This window comes from Pan paniscus, chromosome 1 (genome assembly GCF_029289425.2).
Source record: "Pan paniscus chromosome 1, NHGRI_mPanPan1-v2.0_pri, whole genome shotgun sequence".
In the NCBI taxonomy this organism is placed as follows: Eukaryota; Metazoa; Chordata; class Mammalia; order Primates; family Hominidae; genus Pan; species Pan paniscus.
This window is the reverse complement of record NC_073249.2, coordinates 217,260,280-217,281,530: the sequence shown is the minus strand read 5'-3', so window position 1 is coordinate 217,281,530 and position 21,251 is coordinate 217,260,280. Positions and strand designations below refer to the sequence as shown.

Here is a 21,251-nt window from a genome sequence, read left to right as displayed (position 1 = left end):
GCCTTGCAAATCGCCGCCCGCCTGGTGGGTGAAGAGCCATTTATGCCAGGTAAAGGCTGGTGATTTCATTAACTCCCTTCCCTCTGTCTCGTCTCCAAGGGCGCAGGGTGGTTGTTAAACACGGGAGGACTTGGTAAAGGGTCAGCCCTGGTTTACAGGACTTTCTTGTGCATGTGTGCCCCTGGTCTACCCTGTCCCAAAGCTGGGGGGCTCTACAGGGATGGAGAAAGGGCAGGGGTGGATGGAAGTGGATGGAGGTGGAGGGGAGGAGGCAAAGAGAGACAGAGACTGATTCCTGGGAGAAACACCACGGCCAGTGTTGAGATAAAAGATGCAAGATGGGCGGATCACACGGTCAGGAGTTTGAGACCAGCCTGGCCAACATAGTGAAACCCCGTCTCTATTAAAAATACAAAAATTAGCCGGGCGTGGTGGTGCACACCTGTAATCCCAGCTACCCAGGAGGCTGAGGCAGGAGAATCGATTGAACCTGGGAGGCGGAGGTTGCGGTGAGCTAAGATCAAGCTACTGCACTCCAGCCTGGGCGGCAGAGCGAGACTCTGTCTCAAAAATAAATAAATAAATAAATAAATAAATAAATAATCATAAAAAGATGTGTCATGTCTCCAATGTCACCAGGCAGCCACCTTCCCTGCGTCATCTGGACGCAGGTGTGGGAGGGGCACAAGCCCTCAAAGAGGAGACCCTTTGAGTCACCTTTCCTTTCAGTGGGGCTGCTGCTCTGTCCCTCTGACGTCCACTCTCCAGCCAGCCTTTTCGAGCATCTACTCAAGGCTACTGCTTTGCTCAAAGGCCCCTGTTGGACGGCCCATCAAGGCCAAAATAAAATCTGGGCTCCTGACGGGGCCCGCAAGCCCTGGAGGCCCATCCCCCCTGCACTCTCCCGCTCACACCACCAGCTTCCATGGCTTTCTCTCCATCCTTCCAGCCCTCCTCAGGGCCCTTGCTCTTCTGTCCCTCTGCCTGGATGCCACCCCCAGCTCTTTCTGCGGTTGCCTCCTTACTTCCTCAGAGGGGTCGCCCGACCTTCCCACCCAAAGCAGCTCGCAACCGGAGTTGCCTGTTTGCTCCTCTTCAGAGCAGGAAGCATTGTCTGAAATTGTCTCATGTGTTCATTGTCGGTGTCCAATCCCCCTCTCACGCACACTCTAGAACTTTCCCTCCCACACCAGGGATTTCATTCGATTCACTGAAGCCTCCCCGGGGCTGGAACAGTGCCTGGCACCACGAGGAGGCGCTCCATAAACCTTTGTTGAGTGGTGGAGTCCCAGACACACACTGTGGGAAGGCAACTGGGAGGCTAGGGACCCTCCCGTATGAGCCTACGGCATCAGTGCTGGGCTCTAACCACTGACCCCACCAGCCTTTGAAGATCATCCGGCCTCTAGCCATGGGCTTCTGTGGGCCTCCTCCAGCTCAGGCCACCCAGCCCAGTGTCCAGGGTGGCGGCCAGAGACTCAGGCCTCCTCCTGCTGGCTTTCCCTCTAGGTGTCAGGCTTCCCCAGGCGTGGGGGCCACCGTCCCAGGGCAGTGGCTGCCCGCAGGGGAACCGCCTGGTAGGGCTGGTGGGGGCTGGTCTTGGAGTCACGGCTCCGATTCGAGAAGGGAAATCATCTGAGCTTTTAAAAAATTAAATGGAGTCAGTAATTTGATTTCAGAGAGAAGCTGAAAACCTCGTAATGGCAGGAGCAGCTCAATCTCGTGGTGAAAAGGAAAAGCCTTAAATGGGGCTATTAAGCTTTTGCCCAGGACGGATCTGCCCGGAGAGGGGGGAGGAGGGAGCGCAGAGGGGGGAGAAGTCTTCTTTGAGGTGGGGGCCGTTTATCAGCCAAGACAACCCTGATTATTTATTTATTTCTTTCTTGTTCCGGGCGGGCGTTGCCGACGGTCTCCTCTTCTTGGCTGCATTTCAAATCCCACTTCCAGTGATGGGTCTGCCTGGAGGTGGGCGTCTGGGGGTCCACCTTTCCAGGGAAGCACTGAGTGAGTGCTCTTCCGGCCCAGAACACTGTACCCAGCCACAGCTGGGCATCTAAGCCAGGGAGCCTGGGGGCAGCTGGGTCACTGAGGGTCACTGGGGCTGTCCAAGCCAGCGGGGTACCAGCTGCTGCCATGGAACCCAGAGGAAGGGAGTTATGAGTAATGAAAACAAAGCAGTGGCATCCCGTTCTCCTCCCCTGGAGTCCTTTAGAGACCTGAGGTCATGGCACCCCAAGGCCTGGGGAGGGGGTAAACACCAAGGGTTCATATCACCATCACCAGCAACCCCCAGAGATGTCTGAACCATGGCTCAGGCCCTCCATGCTTTCCTGGGCCTGCAAGCATCCCCTCTGCCTGGGCCGGGAGGTGGATGGTGGAATGATCGCTGTGGCTCTCGAGTTCTGAGTGCACTGGATGTCGTCCGGCTCCACGCCAAATGCTCTACGTTCCTTTCCCACCCAACTCTCAACAGCACCATCAGGAGGAACGATTACCATCCCCATTTGACCCATCAGGAAACTGAGGCTCAGAGAGGTGAGTGCCTTGCCAAGGTCACACAGCCAAAGAGCAGAGGAACTGGGACTTGAACCTAGCTCCTGGCAGGCCTGGCTGCAAAGCCTGCACCTTACCCTGATGCTTCACCACCTCCGACAGCAGACCAAGCCCAGAAACACAGCGGGCAGGGCCAGGGAGAGACCAGGAGACACTGCCCTGCACTCAGCCCCTCTTCCCTCGGGGAGGTCCATGCAGGCAGACGGCCTGCCGCTTCACCCCTCCCTCTGGGTTCCATGGCAGCAGCTGGTACCCTGCTGGCTTGGATGGCTCCGGTGACTCTCAGTGACCCAGTGCCCCTGGACTCCCTGGCCTAGATGCCCAGCTGTGGCTGAGCACAGTGATCATCTGGGCCGGAAGAGCACCGGGGCTTCCCTGGAAAGACGGCCCCCAGCCCCCACCTCCAGGCCGACCCATCACTGCCTCCCACCCTTTGCACTCTACCTCCCCAGGGTGCACCCAGGACTCACCCTGGAGTCTCCATGGAGGCTCAGTGTGGGGGCCTCTCAGAAAGCCCCTCCACACTGTCTTGAAGCTCAGGAGGCCTGTGGCTTTCAGCACTGAGGGCCAAGGTGGGCTCTGTCAGCTCCTGCTGGAGTGAGGCCCCCCGGCCAGCCTGGAAGGGGTATTCAAGCTCCACCAGGCTGGGTAGCGACACTCCTGTGGGAGCCCACAGGCTCAGGGTTTGTGTGGATGGAGGGCTGGACGTGTGTGCAACCCCCCACTCCTCCTGGCCCACAGGCCAGCCAGGGGCTGACTCCAGGTATCGGGCCTGGTCTGGTCCTCCCACAGATGAGGCTTCGGGTGTCAGAAGAGCTGCTGGGTGAACAGGTTCTGGTGGCAGAGGTTCCATAGGAAGAACTGCCAGGGGCGCTGCCAGCCTCACCCTGGGCATCCCGGTGAGTTCAGGTCCTGAACTCAGCCAGGCACTGGGGTCTGGCTGCCTCACACTTGGGGTGGAGAATGTGGCATCCCTCGCTGGCAGGATGGAGAGTCCCGGCCCCTCTATGTCCTGGCTTGGTTCTGAGGAGGAAAGATCCACGTGCCCCCTGGCCCCCTCGCTGGGGAGACCAGGCCCTGTCTGGCGTGGCCTCTCCACCTCCGTTCCAGAGCACGTTTCCTGGGGCTCTCCGGGAGAACGGTGAGAAACCAGCTCCTCTGCAGCCAGTGTGGCCTGCCAGGGCCTCGCCAATGGCTGGAACTCCTCACTGGCTTGGCCAGGCTCCCCCCTGATGGGCTCGGGTGCAGCCACATCCCCGCTTGACAACCCTCTCAGCAGGAGGGGACTTCCTGGAGACTTGGCGGGGTCCTGTTCAGGCCTCACAGTTCCTAGACCTTCAGTCAGGGTGACAGATGGTCCTGAGACCAGGAGCGATTCAGGTCGTTCAGGCCTTGGGGCTGGCGGTGAAGGAGAGGAGGCGTCTGAGGACACGGGCATGGTCAGAGCCGGGTGCGCTGGCAAGACTGGACGTGGCCGCCAGGGACTAGCCTGGACACCATCTACAGGCTCCGAGGGGAGCGTGGCTGGAGGTGTGGGGTGTCCAGGGAACCCTGCTTCCCCTGGGGGAGCCTGGGGACCTCGCTGAGCTTGCACCACTCTGGGGAAAATGGAGGCAGATGTCTGGCCTCTTCTCGCCGGTTTGGCTGTTTGCAGGAATGGTCCAAGCCCCTTCTTCACCAAGAGAGAAGTGGAGAGAGAAAAAGCATCAGAAACAAGAACACATGGGCTCCGGCTGCCCTGAGAATCTCAACCCAAAGATGGGTTCGAGGGACCGGGTGCGGTGGCTCACGACTGTAACCCCAACACAATAGGAGGCCAAGGCGGGTGGATCACTTGAGGCCAGGAGTTCCAGACCAGCCTGGCCAACATGGTGAAACCCCATCTCTACTAAAAGTACAAAATTAGCCGGGTGTGGTGGCATGCGCCTGTAATCCCAGCTACTCGGGAAGCTGAGGCAGGAGGATCGCCTGAATCTGGGAGGTGGAGGCTGCAGTAAGCCAAGATCGTGCCACTGGACTCCAGCCTGGACGACAAAGCAAGACCCCATCTCAAAAAAAAAAAAAAAGAAGAAGAGCTGGAGGAAACTGTGACCTCTGGGTCTCCAGTCCTCTGGTGTGCCTCAGTTTCCCTCCCTCCGTTTGTGTGCATAGCTGCTGACCCCCCACCCCCCGCTGCCTCCTTTGGCTGTGTCTCAAGGCCCTGGGAGGCTGCTGTGATCCAGGCCGACAGATGAGGGGGGCTGCCCTCAGGTGGGAACTCTTGGGTGCCCAGCTTTCTATGGGAAATATTCTGAATTTGAGGAGGTAACATGGTTAGGGATCAGAGTGGGGCTCTCTTTGGAAGAATGGTGGTGAAAGAGAAGGGCCTCAGGCCCAGCTGGGTCTACCGATACTTCTTGGGGACCAGACTCTTTGGAGGAAACCATGGGCAGAGGATGTAGCCATAGACGTGCCTTGGCCAGCGCGTCGGAAGGCCGGTGCAGGATGTCCCGAGAAAGCCATTCCTGGGCAGCTGGTCCTGAAGCCCACACCTGGGAGGAAGCAGCAGCTGGCACTCCCGCTGGAGGGGTCTCTGGTCCTGGGGATGGTGGGGAGGGAGTGGTCCTCAGTGCAGCAGTTGAGGCAGGCGACTCTGTTCCTGAACCTTCCAGAGAGAAGACAGAGGTCAGCCTTCCTCCTAAGGAAGCAAAATCCTCCCAACACCCTGCTGAAGGGACCATGAGTGACCCCTTTTCCACAGGTGGTGAACGGAAGCTTGGGGATGTCAGATGCCAGCCCTGGGTTGGGAAATGTCCATTGGCTGAATTTCACAGTCCCCCCCCTTGGAGTCCTTTTTGAGACTATGTGGACATCAAGATTCTTTTTTTTTTTTTTTTTTGAGATGGAGTCTCACTCTGTGGCCAGGCTGGAGTGTAGTGGTACAGTCTCAGCTCACTGCAACCTCTGCCTCCTGGGTTCAAGTGATTTTCTTGCCTCGGCCTCCCAAGTAGCTGGGATTACAGGTGTGCACCACCATGCCCAACTAATTTTTTTGTATTTTTAGTAGAGATGGGTTTCACCATGTTAGCCAGGCTGGTCTCAAACTCCCGACCTCAAATGATCTGCCCGCCTTGGCCTGTTAAAGTGCTGGGATTACAGGAGTGAGCCACCACAACTGGCCCATTTTTAAAAATTAAGTCACAGAAATTCAGATTTATGCAAGGGGCACCTGGCCCTGACTCCCTGTCCCAGCTTCAATGCCACCAGATGGTTTCGTCTTTGAGCCATTTCCTATTTTGAGGTCAAATACCTTGGCTCAGCCTCAGGAACCACAGAGAACCGGAGAGTGCTCCCTGCCCGACCACCTTTCAGGTTAGACTCAGCCCAGGCAGCGTAGGCATTCCAGGCCGATCACGCTTTGCCAAGTGCAGGAGAGGAGGTGCGGTCCAGGGTGTTTAGCAGGCCCCCTGGCCTCTGCCCACCAGATGCTGGTAGGATCCCCCGAGTCATGACAACCAAAAAGGTCTCCAGATGTTGCTAAGTGTCTCCTGAGAGGCAAAAATCCCAGTTGAGAACTGCTGGGTTCCAGCTTGCAAATTCTGGCCCAAGGGTCAAATACAGCCCTTGGACATGTTTGACTCGGCCTGCAGGGTGTTTGAACTATTTTTTAAATTAACCAACAACATTTTAAAAGCAGGAGTTCTTATATAACCAGGTTCTCGTGGAAAACCAGATTTGGCTACACGGGCCTGCCTCCCTGCAAGATAGGATCAGCTCCAGCTAAGCGAGGTTGCTCCACTTAGAGGGACCTGGTGGCTGCGGGTTCCCAGGAGTCTCCACCACTCCCTGTCACCTCCAACACTGAGTTTTGCTGCCTTATCCTCCCATGCCCAGGCCCTGGGTGTTCTTATCCTCCCCACTGTCCCGCCGCTGACATTCCCCGTCCCACCCCGAGAGGCATTTCCATCAGTGAACCCGACTTTAAAATGTGAAAACAGGCTGGGCACAGTGGTTCACACCTGTAATCCCAGCACTTTGGGAGGCCAAGGCAGGAGGATCACCTGAGCCCAGGAGTTTAAGAACAGCCTGGGCAACATGCATGATCTCATCTCTATAAAAAATATTTAAGGCCGGGCATGGTGGCTCACGCCTGTAATCCCAGCAGTACGGGAGGCTGAGGTGGCTGGATCACCTGAGGTCAGGAGTTTAAGACCAGCCTGATCAACATGGTGAAACCTCATCTCTACTAAAAATACAGATTAGCCAGGCGTGGTGGCGGGCACTTGTAATCCCAGCTACTCGGGAAGCTGAAGCAGGAGAGGTGGAGGTTGCAGTGAGCCAAGATTGCATCATTGCACTCCAGCCTGGGCAACAAGAGTGAGACTCTGTCTCGGGGTAAAAAAAAAAAAAAAAAAAAATTTAAAAACTAGCTTGGTATGGTGTCTTGTACCTATAATCCCAGCTACTCAGGAGGCTGAGACAGGAGGATCCCTTGAGCCCAGGAGCTCAATGTTATAATGAGCTATGATTGCAACATTGTACTTCAACCTAGGCAATAGAACAAGACCCTGTCTCTTATTAAAAAAAAAAATATATATATATATATATATGCACACACACAAATACACACACATATGAAAACAACTATATCTAAACCATCTCTTAGATTTCTGCAGACCAGACACTTCAATAATTAGGATTTGTCCTATAAGTTCTAATTACTTTTGGGGTCAAATCTCTAACCACGGGGAGTTTAGGCAATTCTAGCATATATTAATATTCCAACACATTAGTCACATATTTACAAAAGAAAAATGTTATCGTGTAAAACTTTTTTTTTTAATTCCTGGTAAAAATTCAAGGCAACAAGCATTTATGAAGTGCTTACCAAGGGCAAGGCGGCAAGATAAGGCCTGTCAAGAATAAGAAGCCGAACAGGACACGCCCCTGATCTGAATGAATTCATACTAGAGGGAGAGACAGGAGCATGCACCATAACTATAATAAGAATAGAAAGACCTCAAAGCTGCAGGGAAGCTGCTGGGGAGGTGCAGGGGAGGTGTGCTGGGAACCAGGGAGGGGAGAGATTCATTCTGGTTGCTGATGTAAAATTAACAAAATGAGGAAGAGAACATTCTTTCCCCGTGTAAATCTTTCCAGAGAGGCCAAAAAAACTCTTCCTAAAATGTTTCTATTGCTGTTGCTGATCTATTTTTATACTGTACTCTGTATCTTCCTATCAAGGACCTGCCCTCTCATCAAAACCTAGGATAAAGATCACCTACTCTCTGACATCTCTCCTGAGTCCACCTGCCCTCATAATTCTCTGGGCATTTTTTTTGTGTTGTTTTTTGGTTTTGTTTCTGTTTTGAGACGAGTCTTGCTCTGTTGCCCAGGCTGGAATGCAGTGGCACAATCTCAGCTCACTGCAACCTCCACCTCCCAGGTGCAAGCGATTCTCCTGCCTCAGCCTCCCAAGTAGCTGAGATTACAGATTAGAGATGTCTTCTTTTAGGAGAGACAGGGTTTCGCCATGTTGGCCAGGCTGATCTCAAACTCCTGGCCTCAAGTGATCCTCCCACCTTGGCCTCCCAAAGTGCTGGGATTATAGGCGTGAGCCACCGCGTCTGGCCTTTCTGTGGGCATTTCTTATCTCCCCTTCCAGATTGGACGCTGCTTGAGAGCAAGAACCAAATCCAGCAGCCTCTATTCCCACCTAAGCCTTGCATGGGGCCTCATAAACTGCAACTGCTTATTGAATATCTGTTGGATAAAGTTCTAGCCCTCGCTTTCCAAGATTAATGTCATCACTGCAGGAAACTGTTAAAATAAAAACAGCCAAAATGTGTAAAAATTTTCAAGAAACATTTCCATTTTTAGCAGACTGTCAGAACTCACCCCCAATCCCGCCTTTTTCTTTGTTTCTAATTCTGAATTTGGGGCTAGCTGTGGTAGGCAGTCCCCCTTTTAATCTTTAAATATAGTTCTGAATATAATTACATTTTTGTGCAACACCGAAACATCATATCCTCGTGACAGGGCAAACTTGCGCTATTAACATCTGAGTTAAATCTCCTTCGCGTCTGTCTTCGATTGAGGACAGTTAGGAAGTATAAGATGAAAGTGATCGACATCGTTTGTGAATTACGTGCATTTCCTTGTGCTGTATTTCAATGGATTTTGCCCCTGGTGGTTTTGCATGTGTGAATACCAGGTTGTCCATTAGCGGAGCTTTCGCCAAAAACCCCATCCCAGCATCCTAGCATGAAGGCATACACCACGTTTAGAAGAAGGTTCCTCTTGAGCTGAGAAACAAGTTGCATCGTGTCGTGCTCTTTGCCAAGGACACTCATCTGTCTACCAAATGACCGGAGGAACTGGAGCCCACACAGAGAGAGTGGATAAATGGAAACAGCTTTTCTTGCGCCAGGCACTCACTCTTCTAAGCCATTGATTCCCCTTATCTCATTCAGTCCTCAAAATAGGTACTGGTATGCCTATTTTCCAGATGGGAAAACTGAGGCTCAACATGGTTAAGTAACTCACTGAGGTTGTATGGTTGGTTAGGAAATGGATGCACCCCCATCCGCCTCCCTTGTCCCCTCCCTGGCAGACTCCAGGGCCAGGAACCACATCACCACTCAGTTCTCATGATACCGTTGTTCTTCTGCCAGTTCCAGCCAGTATGTCGGACACCTCACTTACCTTGTAGGTGTGGGACCTGTCGGGTCCAGGGAGTGAAACATTGTCACAGAAGAAAGAACCTCAGGGCCAAGGAAAGAGGATTTGTGTGGTGTGTGCCTGTTACCAGCAGTCACACCCTCATGGTGCCTCACTCACCCACACACTGGAAGAAGCTCTCCACTGTCCAGAGGACTGGGGCAGCCATCTCGGCAAATTCCAGGCTCAGGTCTACCCTATAGAAAGCTTGTGTTCCCGGGGTTCCTCCGACTTCTTGGCATCGCTGTGGGGCCACAAGAAATTAGTTGCACATTGGCTGGGCGCAGTGGCTCACGCCTGTAATCCCAGCACTTTGGGAGGCTGAGGCAGGCGGATCATAAGGTCAGGAGATCGAGACCATCCGGCTAACACAGTGAAACCCTGTCTCTACTAAAAACACAAAAAATTAGCTGGGCGTGGTGGCATGCACCTGTAGTCCCAGCTACTTGGGAGGCTGAGGCAGGAGAATCGCTTGAACCCAGGAGGAGAAGGTTTCAGTGAGCCGAGATCGCACCACTGCACTCCAGCCTGGGCAACAGAGCGAGACTCTGTCTCAAAAAAAAAAAAAAAAGAAAAGATAAGAAATTAGTTGCACATGGCAGGGGCATCCCATGCCCTGTGGCTGTCCCCTGATGGGGCTACCTTGGTAAAAGCACGGGCCTGAGGAGCATACATGGTGAAGTCCATTTTCAGCCAGCGCCACAGCTCTGCCCTCCACGTTTCTTTCTTTTTTACTTTTATTTTTTGAGACAGGGTCTCACTCCCATTGCCTAGGCAGGAGTGCAGTGGCACAATCACAGCTCATTACAGACTCAACTCCCTAAGATCAAGTAATTCTCCCACCTCATTTTGTAATTTTTTTGTAGCAATGAGGTCTCACTATGTTTCCCAGGCTGGTCTTGAACTCCCAGGCTCAAGTGACGCTCCGGCCTCGGCTTCCCAAAGTGCTGGGATTACAGGCATGAGCCACTGTGACTGGCCTACCTTCCATGTTTCTGACCACATATGGCATCGGTGACCAAAGGAGAAGGGCCTCAGGAAGAGAAGGGGCAAGACAGAGATGCCACCGGATACTCACCTGGACCTGGAGCACCCCGGCCGCCGGAATGCTGACCACCACAAAGTCCTTGTTCTCAATCACCATAAAGATGTTGGACTGGTGGACTCGGAGGAATCTGAGGCTCAGGGTTTCCTCAATGTAGGAACCTCTTTTGACTAGACCCAGTCTCTGCTTGGGGATGTGAACTAAGACCTCCGACTCTGGCTGGAATGACACTGGAATGGGAAGGACACAGGACACAGAAAAAGACACACTTTGCAGGCTTGTGGACAAATTAAGTGGTGGTGGGCCTTTGCCAGGGGCCACACCTGTGGCCGGCACAGCACACTTCCCCAGTCAGTGACAGCAAGTTACTTGGTGTCCTGGTATCACTGCCTGGGCTGAAATTTAGCTGCATGGATGAAGAAGAGAAGAAAAAAAGACCATCCCCAAACACCTGACAGACCTTGCCACTTGCAAAGGCCCATGAGGAAGCAGATGCCAGGAGGGAAGCTGCAGAAATGTCTCTACTGAGACCGTCTTCGGCTTCGGTGACCTAGCCCAGTGCCCCTTCCATTTCCAAAGCAACTCTTAAGTAATATAACTCCTAGGCCAGGCACAGTGGTCCACGCCTGTAATCCCAGCACTTTGGGAGGCCGAGGTGGGTGGATTACCTCAGGTCAGGATTTCAAAACCAGCCTGGCCTACATGGTGAAACCCCATCTCTACTAAAAACACAAAAAATTAGCCAGGCGTGGTAGCGGGTACCTGTAATCCCAGCTACTTGGAAGGCTGAGGCAGGAGAATCGCTTGAACCCTGGAGATGGAGGTTGCAATGAGCCGAGATCGCACCACTGCACTCCCACCTGGGCAACAAGAGTGAAACTCCATCTCAAAAAAAAAAGAAAGAAAGAAAGAAATACAGCTCCTATCAGTTGTTTACACTTTAGCAAGAATTTCACTGTGTCAGGCTCTCAGGGGGACATTTTAAGCCAGCTCTGCAGCTGCTAATGGAAGCATCTGCCTTTATATAAAGGGATTTGAAACACTGTGAACAGGGAAAGAGATGGTTGGAGGCTCATCATGGTCATTGCCAATGCCTGAAAATCCCCAGAGCCCTGAGCCCTGATCCCGAAACTCAGTCCATGATAAAATTCTATACAAATGGAAAGTCTAAACCACCTCTAATCTACCCACACAGGATGAAGCCTTTGATCCATCTAACTTTGCACACCGAGTTCTTTGAATTTAAATTCCCTGGAGGTAGGAAGTGGTCTTCCAGATTCCGGACCTCTTTATATGACAGAAGACCCAGGGCAACGGTGTCACTCCAGGCTGAACAAAACAGTTATCACATACATGGTCTAGATCGGGGGTCCCCACCACCCTCAGATCACAGAGCCCTGGAGGGTCTGACCAGGCTGCAGGCTCTCTCCCGTCTCTGTTCTCAGAGCCTCTGGAGCCAGCTTAGGAGCTCCCAAGAATTTGCAGACCTCAAGTTTGCAGGTCTGTAGTAGATGATTTTACTTTTTTTTTTTTTTTTTGAGATGGAGTCTCGCTCTGTCCCCCAGGCTGGAGTGCAGTGGCGCCATCTCGGCTCACTGCAAGCTCCGCCTCCCAGGTTCACGCCATTCTCCTGCCTCAGCCTCCCGAGTAGCTAGGACTACAGGCCCCCGCCACCACGCCCGGCTAATTTTTTGTATTTTTTTAGTAGAGACAGGGTTTCACCGTGTTAGCCAGGATGGTCTCGATCTCCTGATCTCGTGATCCACCCGCCGCGGCCTCCCAAAGTGCTGGGATTACAGGCGTGAACCACCGCGCCCGGCCGATGATTTTACTTTTTATTCACCCCACATCCCACCCCTACTCCACACACACATACCCCAACACCTTCCAGCAAAAGCAAACTTCTCTTTGTCCTGAGCATTTCTGAAATGCATAGCCAAGGTTGGGACTGAGGAGAGGAGAGGTGGGATGAGACAGAGGGGAATAAGGTGCCCAGAGGAGGGAGAAAACAGAGACCAGAATGTGATGAAGTTGGAAAGGTGGACATTAGGGGCACTCCTGGGTCTTACCCGGTGGGCAAGCAGCTTCTAAAGAATAGGCATGGTGACCGCTCACCAGCCATAGTGGCAGGAGCTCAGCAGAGGTGTTCAGCACCTGGGGAGGAAGGGGGGTCCCCCTGAGGTCTCCAAAACTGCTCCTTCCAGATGCAAACTCCCTCCACAGGGGCCCCCTCTCCTACCTTCGAATTAGTCTCTGAACTAAAGCCCCAAGTGTTACAAAGCCCAGGTCAGGGATTATTGCGCCGATGCAACTAGGAAATATTATTTAGCTGAGATATTTTTAGCAGGAAGCGAGCTCAGAGCAAATGTCATGTGAGCCGTCTTCTCTTACACGGCAACTTTGGGCTATTTAAAGAGACGGTAATTACGCTCCTGCCGCCATGATCAGGACGCACTGAATGCATGATTGCAGGAGCCCCTCATCTGCAGAGCGGAGCGCTTTACACTAATGGGGCCCAATTTTCGAAGGCGCCTGCCTAAATCTGTCCAGTCTCGCAGGTGGACATTTGACTTGTCACTGGAGGGGTGGCAACCTGCTCTTCTAGGTGCTATGCCCCAGAGGCCCCTCACCTCCTGGCAGGGCCTGCCGCCCACCACTGACCTCCCACCTCTGAAGAAGGCCTTGTCTTGGGCTTTGGACGGTGACAGTGGTGGCATTGATGTCCACATACAGTCCCATCAGGCTGGCATCTTCAAGAGAAGCCACCAGCTCCCCTCGAAGGGACAGCAGCCATGGAGTCTGGAGAAAGAGGACACATTCACAAACCATGTGGCCAGGGAGGCACGGTCACTAGGGGTTATGGAGAAGGGACACTTGAGGGGTCACCTAGGAAGGTAACAGGGTCACGGGGAGAATAATCTAGGCCAGGAGGCAGGACGGCAGGCCACTCTGGGAGGAGAGTCAACCAGACGCTAGCACGCTTCTACTTTAGGGTAGGAGGCCCCTTGCAGGGGTACTTGGCACACAGTAGGTGTACAACGCAACTGAAAGAATGAACACACAGTTACCCCTAACAGCAATGCCAACCAGTCGGCCCCTATGCCGCCCTGGCTGGGCACAACTGGAGTCCTGTCCTTGGCTCTGTTTGCCACCCTTTAGTGGGACATGGGAATCAGGGTCTTGAATAAAGGTGAGGGCCAGATGCAGGCAGAGGGACAGGGAAGGGTCCCCAGCTCCCATCTCAGGAGGACTGGCAGGGGGACGTCAGGAAGACTTGGGGAGGTCAAGCTCACTGACCCCAAATATTCAAAGGGATGTGAAATGGAGAAGAGGGACTGGATCCTTCGGGGAGGCTGTGGGAAACACTCAAAGGACCAGCAGAAGGAAAATTCGGGAAACACCTGTGCAACATGGAACAAGCTCCTTACAAAGGAACAAGCTCCCTGTCACTGGAGACTTGGCAGAGAGAATCTTAGCACAGGAAGGACCTTACAGCCTTCCAACCCAGCCTCCCACCCAAAGCTGGGGTCCCCTCTTCAAGATTGTTCTCAGATGGCCTCAGGCCTCTGCCTGGAGGGCATCAGCAGGAGCTTCAAACTTCAGCCGGCAAGACCTGGTCCTTGAAGAGTCTGTACCGTCCACGACACTCTCCGGAGGACAAGCAAACTCAAAAGCTGCCTCAGAGCATCCTGAGCACCCACCAGTCCTAGCAGAAACTTCCAGAGAGTTGCTCCTGCTACTTCAATGGGGCCCGCTTACCTGTCTATTGTCCCTCCACAGGGGCAGGGGCCGGGAGACCTGCAGAGACAAAGAGGAAGCAATGTCTCCTGCAAGCGGTGAGCAAAGGTGAGCAAACATCCCTGCCTGTGCCCATCAGCACCGGCAATTACCCCAGCAGGAGGCCGGTGAGAGAGCTGTGCCGCAGGGTTGTTTGCTCATTAAGACAAGAAAATCATTTATGTTCTGGGACTCGAGTGTCAACAGACGCAGGGAAATGTCACTGCCTCAGCTGCCATCCTAGGCCCGGCCAAGGGGGCAGCTGGGGTCCTGGGCGCAGCTGGTGAGGCCAAGAGCGGGTGTGCATGGGACCAACCCTGCTCACAGCCCACTTCCATTGGGGCTGTTTCCTAGGCCTCTTGTCTTTTTTTCTCCCTAAGTCCCAATTTCTTCCTCGCCCTTTTTCTTTCCACTTTGGATCCAACTAGCAGAAGTAGAGAGTGAGGGCTTCTACGGGCCCAGAGAGTACACATGTGCCCCCCAATGGCACCATTCTTAGGGGCACCAACCATCCCGGTTCCCCAGCAGTGGGGAGGTTCCCCTGATGTGGGATTTTCAGTGCTAAAACTGAGACAGGCCCAGGCAAACCGAGACAGTGGTTTCTCGTACCGCGCCTGAGTCTCACAGCCATCCCGTAGGGTGGCACCATTCTCCCGTTTCACAGACCAGGGTCCAAGGTGATGGCGTGGGCAAGGCACCTTCCCCAAAACCCCTCTGCAGCCAGTGCCGCCCCACCCAGGTGCTCTCTCAAGTCTCTCTACTTTCTCCAAATGCCCCTTTGCCTTTGCGTCAGACTTGGCCAGGGAGGTTGTGGCACCGGACAGAGTCACAGACCAGCAGAGGGTCCCTCAGAGACCATCAGACCCCCTCTCCTACCCGATACAGAATGGGGAGACTGGAGCCAGAGTGGACTGACTCATCTTGACAGCTCCCCAACTCAAGGCTACCCACCTCTTCTCCCCAGGGGCAAAGAAGGGCTTCCAGAAGCAGAAAGGAGTGGGTGGGGCCAGGAAAAGGCCCGCCACCACCATGCAGCCTCCCCAGTTGCCCAGCTCGGCTGTTCCTTGGCCCCAGAGAGCCCATGTTGGCAGCAGGCTCGGGCTGCCCACAGGGAGCCCCTCGGGTCAGCCCCGTGATGGCCTTGCTTTTAGGGGGTGCTGCCTTCCCTTGGGGAGCAAAGTGGAAGAAATGGAGGAGACGTCCACAAGGTCTGGCAGGAGAATGAAGAGGATGCGGCAATTCCTCAACACCACCAAAGCTGCACCATGGTGCCCCAGCCCATCCCCCCTGCTGAACCAGGAAGAAGACAGAGAGGCCCCCAGAGGCCAGGCTGTAAGAAGGAGGGAAGCAATTCTGCTAAAAGAAGGAAGGGAAGGCCAGGCGCAGTGGCTCATGCCTGGAATCTCAGCACTTTGGGAGGCTGAGGCGGGTGGATCACCTGAGCTCAGGAGTTCGAGACCAGCCTGGGCAACATGGTGAAACCCCATCTTTACCGAAAATACAAAAAATAAAAAATAAAAAAATTAGCCAGGAGTGGTGGCAGGCGCCTGTAGTCCCAGCTACTCAGGAGGCTGAGGCACGAGGTTCGCTTCAACCTGGGAGGCGGAAGTTGCAGTGAACTGAGATTGTCCCACTCACTCCAGCCTGGGCGACTCTGGCCAGAGTGAGACTCTGTCTCCAAGAAAAAAAACAAAGGAAGGGAAGACGTGACAAGTGCGCAGCCAAAACGCACCGTGCCCTTTAAGTCGCCAGGAGGAGGCTATATTTAGGGCCCGTGGACATTCCGCAGGAGCTCGGGCAGCCTTCACTGGGAGCAATCGCTAATCACTGCATTGAGTTTACGGGTGCCCCTGGGCACACTTAACCCAGGGCAATGAATAGTTATTGCGCGGCCTCCCGCTCGGGGCCTGTGGGCACACTTAAGCGAGCTCGCAGATCGCTGCGAGCAGGGCACGGCTCGGGTACACCCTTGGGCACCCTGCGCCATCAGCGGGGAGAGGCAGAGTATTAAATATCTATGTGCCCTGTGCCCACAGCTGCATTTAGCCAAGGGCAAGGCCGGTGAAACGGCTTTAATTAAAACTTAATGCAAGTTCAAGGTGCAGCCACGGAAGTGGCGGCTGCAGAAGTCACCAGGAATGAATCAGTCAATTCGATGAGGTTCTCAGATGGGGGAAGGGGCTGGAGGGGAGGCGGGGGCAGCAGAGACCTGCCTCTGCTCCTTGTGTGCTGCCTACCTCTGTGCGACTCTGTTTACGGATGCAGAGCCCCCCCCCCCACCCACCCACCTGCTCCCACACCTCGGTCAGTGAAGGATGCCAGGGACTGGGGCATTGGGGCATCTGGGCTTCAAGGGCAGGACGATGGAGACCAAGCGGCGCCCGAGTGAGGAGTCGTTTCTGCTTTTCTCAGCAATTCGGCCCAGGCCCGCTGTCGTGTGAGGACAGCAACACCGTCCCCCTAGCGGCGGCTTCCAGAATCACAGGCTCAGTGCAAAGGGAGCAGTAACCAGCCCCGGGATGTCAAACAGGTGCCCTGGCAGCCCTGCTTGGGGATCCCGGGGCGGGGCCGGCCCCGCAATTCTTAGGTGCACCAACACTGGCTTTGGTGTGGCCACTCTGAGCCCTTAATAAAGGCAGGTGGGCAGAGGAAGCCCCTCCCGCTCAGCCCCTGCTCCTTCAGGTTAAGAAGCAAAGGAACTTTAGAGAGTCCAACATGGCAGTGAGCCAGGCTCAGAGCGGAGATGAGCCCAGGTCTTCTGAGCTGGGCTGGTGCAGGGGCCCTTCCCACCACAGCACACTCATTTTTGAAGCTCAGATCAGATGAGAAGAAAGCGATAAGCTCTTCCCGGGGCAAGTCATGCCTTGGTCATATCTGTTCCCTCAGCAGCAGCACAGGGCTGGGCATACAATAGATGCTCAATAAATGTTTGTTGGGGCCAGGCGCGGCAGCTCACGCCTGTAATCCTAGCATTTTGGGAGGCCAAGGCAGGTGGATCGGTTGAGGTCAGGAGTTCGAGACTAGCCTGGCCAACATGGTGAAACCCCATCTCTACTAAAAACGCAAAAAATATTTTAAAAAATCAACTGGCTTTAATTAAACTGGTGGTGGTGCATGCCTGTGATCCCATGAGAATCGCTTGAACCCAGGAGGCAGAGGTTACAGTGAGCCGAGATCACACCGCTGTACGCCAGCCTAGGCAACAGAGCGAGACTCTGTCTCAAAATAAATAAATAAATAAATGCTTGTTGGATAAATGGTGTTTGTCATCAGCAGTCTTTTCACTCCAACCTCCTCCTCTCAGTTCTGCCTTCCTCTCCTTTCTCTTCCTCCTTCCTTCCTCCCCCTCCTCACAGACAGAAGATGCCCACCCAAATCCCTCAGGCCAAATCCAGCACTTTGTTTGAGCCGCACAGTGCCTACAAAATTAAAGTGACTTGACCGGGCGTGGTGGCTCACGCCTGTAATCCCAGCACTTTGGGAGGCCGAGGCAGGCGGATCACTTGAGGTCAGGAGTTCTAGACCAGCCTGGCCAACATGAGGAAACCCCGTCTCTACCAAAAATATAAAAAATTAGCCGAGTATGGTAATGCATGCCTGTAATCCCAGCTACTCGTGAGGCTGAGGCAGGAGAATCACTTGAACCCAGGAGGCAAAAGTTGCAGTGAGCTGAGATCATGCCACTGCACTCCAGCCTGGGTGACAGAACGAGACTGCATCTCAAAAAAATAAATAAATAAAGTGAACTTTTTTTAACTGGAGGATTTCACATACAATTATACATTTCCAGTTTATCTTGAAATGTTGGAAAATCTGGCAAAATGGGGCTGGAGTGGAGTCCAGCCTCAGCTCCCTCTGTAGGGGGCCAGGAATGCAGGTTGTGCCTGTACCAGCATCCCCAGCCCCCACCATGTGGCCTGGCTCAAAGCCCAGCTCTGTTGCTACCAGCTGGCAAGTCTCCTAATCTCTCTCTGCTTAGTTCTCTCACCTGCAGAATGGGGATCAATATAGAACCAACTACATAGAATCGCTATGAAGGTGAGATGAGTTAATATTTGCAAAGTGAGTAGAACAGCGCACAGCACAGAATGAGCCATATGTAAGTGTTTGCTGGGCCAGGCGTAGTGGCCCACGCCTATAATCCCAGGGCTTTGAGAGGCCAAGGTGAGAGGATCGCTTGAAGCCAGGAGTTTGAGACCAGCCTGGGCAACACAGTGAGACGCCGTCTCTACAAAAAATTTGAACATTAGCTGGGCATGGTGTCATATGCCTATAGTCCCAGCTACTTGGGAGGCTGAAGTGGGAGGATCCCTTAAGCTCAGGAGGTCAAGGCTGCAGTGAGCCTGCGTGACAGAGCAAGATCCTGTCTCTTTAAAAAAACAGGCCGGGTGCAGTGGCTCCCACCTGTAATCCCAGCACTTTGGGAGGCTGGGGCAGGTGGATCATTTGAGGTCAGGAGTTCAAGACCAGCCTGGCCAACATGGTGAAACTCCATCTCTACTAAAAATACAAAAATTAGCAGGGCATGGTGGCACACACCTCTAATCCTAGCTACTTGGGAGGCTGAGGCAGGAGAATCGCTTGAACCCAGGAGGCAGATGTTGCAGAGAGCCGAGATCGCACCACTGCACTCCAGCCTGGGCAACAGAGCAAGACTCCATCTCAAAAAAACAAACAAACAAAACAAACAAACAAACAAAAAACCAGCTGACTAAATGAAGGAATGAGTAAAATTCTTTATTGCCTCCTCCTCAGTCTAGCACACTCATTTCTGTGGCGGGTTTGGTCCCTATAGATGTTTGGGTTTCTAGCCCTCCCCACTCCCATCCAAATCATGTTTAGCTTACAGAGGTGCCCCGCTGATGAGAGCTAGAGAGAAACTTGAATTCAAGGAGCACACACGGCCATGAAAGAGCTCACAATTGGATGTGGGGCTCAACCTTTCTTCCCTGATGTTTAAAATGTAGACATTGCACCTGATCGTACCTGGGGTCTATAACTCTTTGACATTACCCAGGTCAAAAAAAAAAAAAAAAAAAAAGCATCCAAACTAGCAAATTTTTTCAATCCAGAGAGAAAGGACACAAAGATGCAATTTTGCAGCTTTGGTGATAACCCAACTGGCCCCCTGAGCCAGCCAAGATGGGAAATCCAGAACCCGAGGTCAGAGAGCTTTAATCCCCCCTCCCCTCCCATCTCACTCGTCCTTGCTCAGAACCCAACCCAGCAGACTTGGACCTAGCCAGTACCCAGGGATGTCTAGGAGAACAATGCCATACTGCATCTGCAGCTACCACCTGTCTCCCTGGGCCACGTCCTGTAGTGCAGGAGCCAGGGCCACCTGCCTTGGCCTTTAGAGAGACGCCCAGCCTGGGAGGTCCCTCTGCCACCTCCCAGACCCCCCGAACCCATTACCTGGATGAACATGGGCCCACAGTGGACGCTTTCCTGGCCCAGCCTTGACCTTAGCATCGGACACTTCATTATGTAGCGATCACTCCGCTCCAGCCCCATCACCCCTTTCTGAAATATTCTGATTTCCAGCCTGTAATTTGCTTTCTGGAAGTAGGGCAAAATTCATGTGTGCAAATGAGAGAGGAAAATACAGTTAGTAGCCTGCAATTATAGGTCAGTCCCTGTTCACAGCAAATAGGACACCATGAACCTCCTAGAAGGTGGGCTTGTGGAAGAGGGATGGGAAACGAGACCAAGGTCGACACCAACACGGAGCTTGGGTCCGGCTCTGGAAGCTGAGCCCCCACCAAGGAAGCCGAGCCCCCACCAAGGAAGCCCTCCAGGCTGGGGAGCATTTGGGGATTTGGGGAAGGTCAAACCTAGTCAGACAGAATAAGAGCTTGCGTCCTAATGTCCCTTGAGAGTTGACAAACATTTGTTCACACTTTATCTCCTTTGATGCTCACCAGTGTCTCATAAGGCTGGGCTATTTTTTGTTGTTGAGACACAGTCTCATTCAGTCACCCAGGCTGGAGTGCAATGGCCTGATCTTGGCTCACTGCAACCTCCACCTCCCGGGTTCAAGCAATTCTTGTGCCTCAGCCTCCCAAGTAGCTGGAATTACAGGCAGACGCCAACATGCCCGTCTAATTTTTGTATTTTTAGTAGAGATGGGGTTTCACCATGTTGGCCAGGCTGGTGTTGAACTCCTGGCCTCAAGTGATCCGCTCATCTTGGCCTCCCAAAGTGCTGGGATTACAGGCGTGAGCCACCAAGCCCAGCCAAGGCTGGGTTTATGAGACATAAAATTCCCATTTTACAGATGAGGCAGTTGAGGCTTAGACAAGGTAAATGACTAAGCCAAAGGCATGTGGCCATTTCTGAGACTAGATGTGAGAGCTGGTCTAGCTCATTCCGGTACAAGGCGGACTTCGAAGATGTCAAACCAATGGGTCCCTCTGCCCCTCCCAGGCTGCCCTCATTTAGCCACATAAGAAGAACCCAAGTCTAAGCTTTGCGGTGGGGCCTGAGAAGGGTGACGGGGCTGTCAGAGAAGGGCGACCACAGAGAGGAAGAGAAAGAGGAGGAGCAGGGTAGTTCCCAAAATTTCTTCCCCCACTCCAGACCACAGCCCCACTCAGGAAAAATTCTGGACTGGGTCAAGGAAGGGAGCACAAAGAAATGGAAAGGGGAAGTGGAGGTGAGGAAAAGACAAGAAAAAAAAAACTGTGAGCCAAACTGTGCGGCTGGTTGTCCCCTTGCAGGACCCCTGGAGTGAAATTTAAGTAACAAGAATGCTGGCACAGTGGCTCATTCCTATCATCTCAACACATTGGGACACCGAGGCGGGAGGATGGCTTGAGCCTGGGAATTCCAGACCAGCCTGGGCAACATGGTGAAACCCCATCTTCTACAAAAAGTACAAAAATTACCTGGGTGTAGTGGTGCATGCCTGTAGCCCCAGCTACTCTGGGGGCCGAGGTGGGTGGATCACTTGAGGTCAGAAGCTCAAGACCAGCCTGGCCAACAAGGTGAAACCCCGCCTTTACCAAGTAGTCTCAGCTACTTCAGAGGCTGAGGCAGGGGAATCGCTTGAACCTGGGAGGCAGAAGTTGCAGTGAGCCAAGATTGCGTCACTGCACTCCAGCCTGGGTGCCAGAGCGAGCCTCCGTCAAAAAAAAAAAAAAAAAAGGAAAAAGAATACAAAAATATCTTGCTTCTG

The 21,251-nt window shown here is 53.3% G+C and overlaps 1 protein-coding gene across 1 annotated transcript; it reads right to left on the bottom strand.

Moving 5' to 3' along the window:
- Positions 1-1,713: 1,713 nt before the first annotated feature.
- Positions 1,714-19,633, bottom strand: C1H1orf127 (chromosome 1 C1orf127 homolog). The gene is made up of 9 exons (XM_034955257.4): positions 19,490-19,633; positions 14,057-14,095; positions 12,959-13,096; positions 12,367-12,451; positions 10,331-10,527; positions 9,373-9,496; positions 5,007-5,197; positions 3,024-4,225; positions 1,714-1,985 (listed from the first exon to the last, which is right to left on the bottom strand). Exons 1-8 carry the CDS (start codon positions 19,586-19,588, stop codon positions 3,044-3,046), a joined length of 2,055 nt encoding a protein of 684 aa, XP_034811148.3. The 5' UTR covers positions 19,589-19,633; the 3' UTR covers positions 1,714-1,985; positions 3,024-3,043.
- Positions 19,634-21,251: the final 1,618 nt, after the last annotated feature.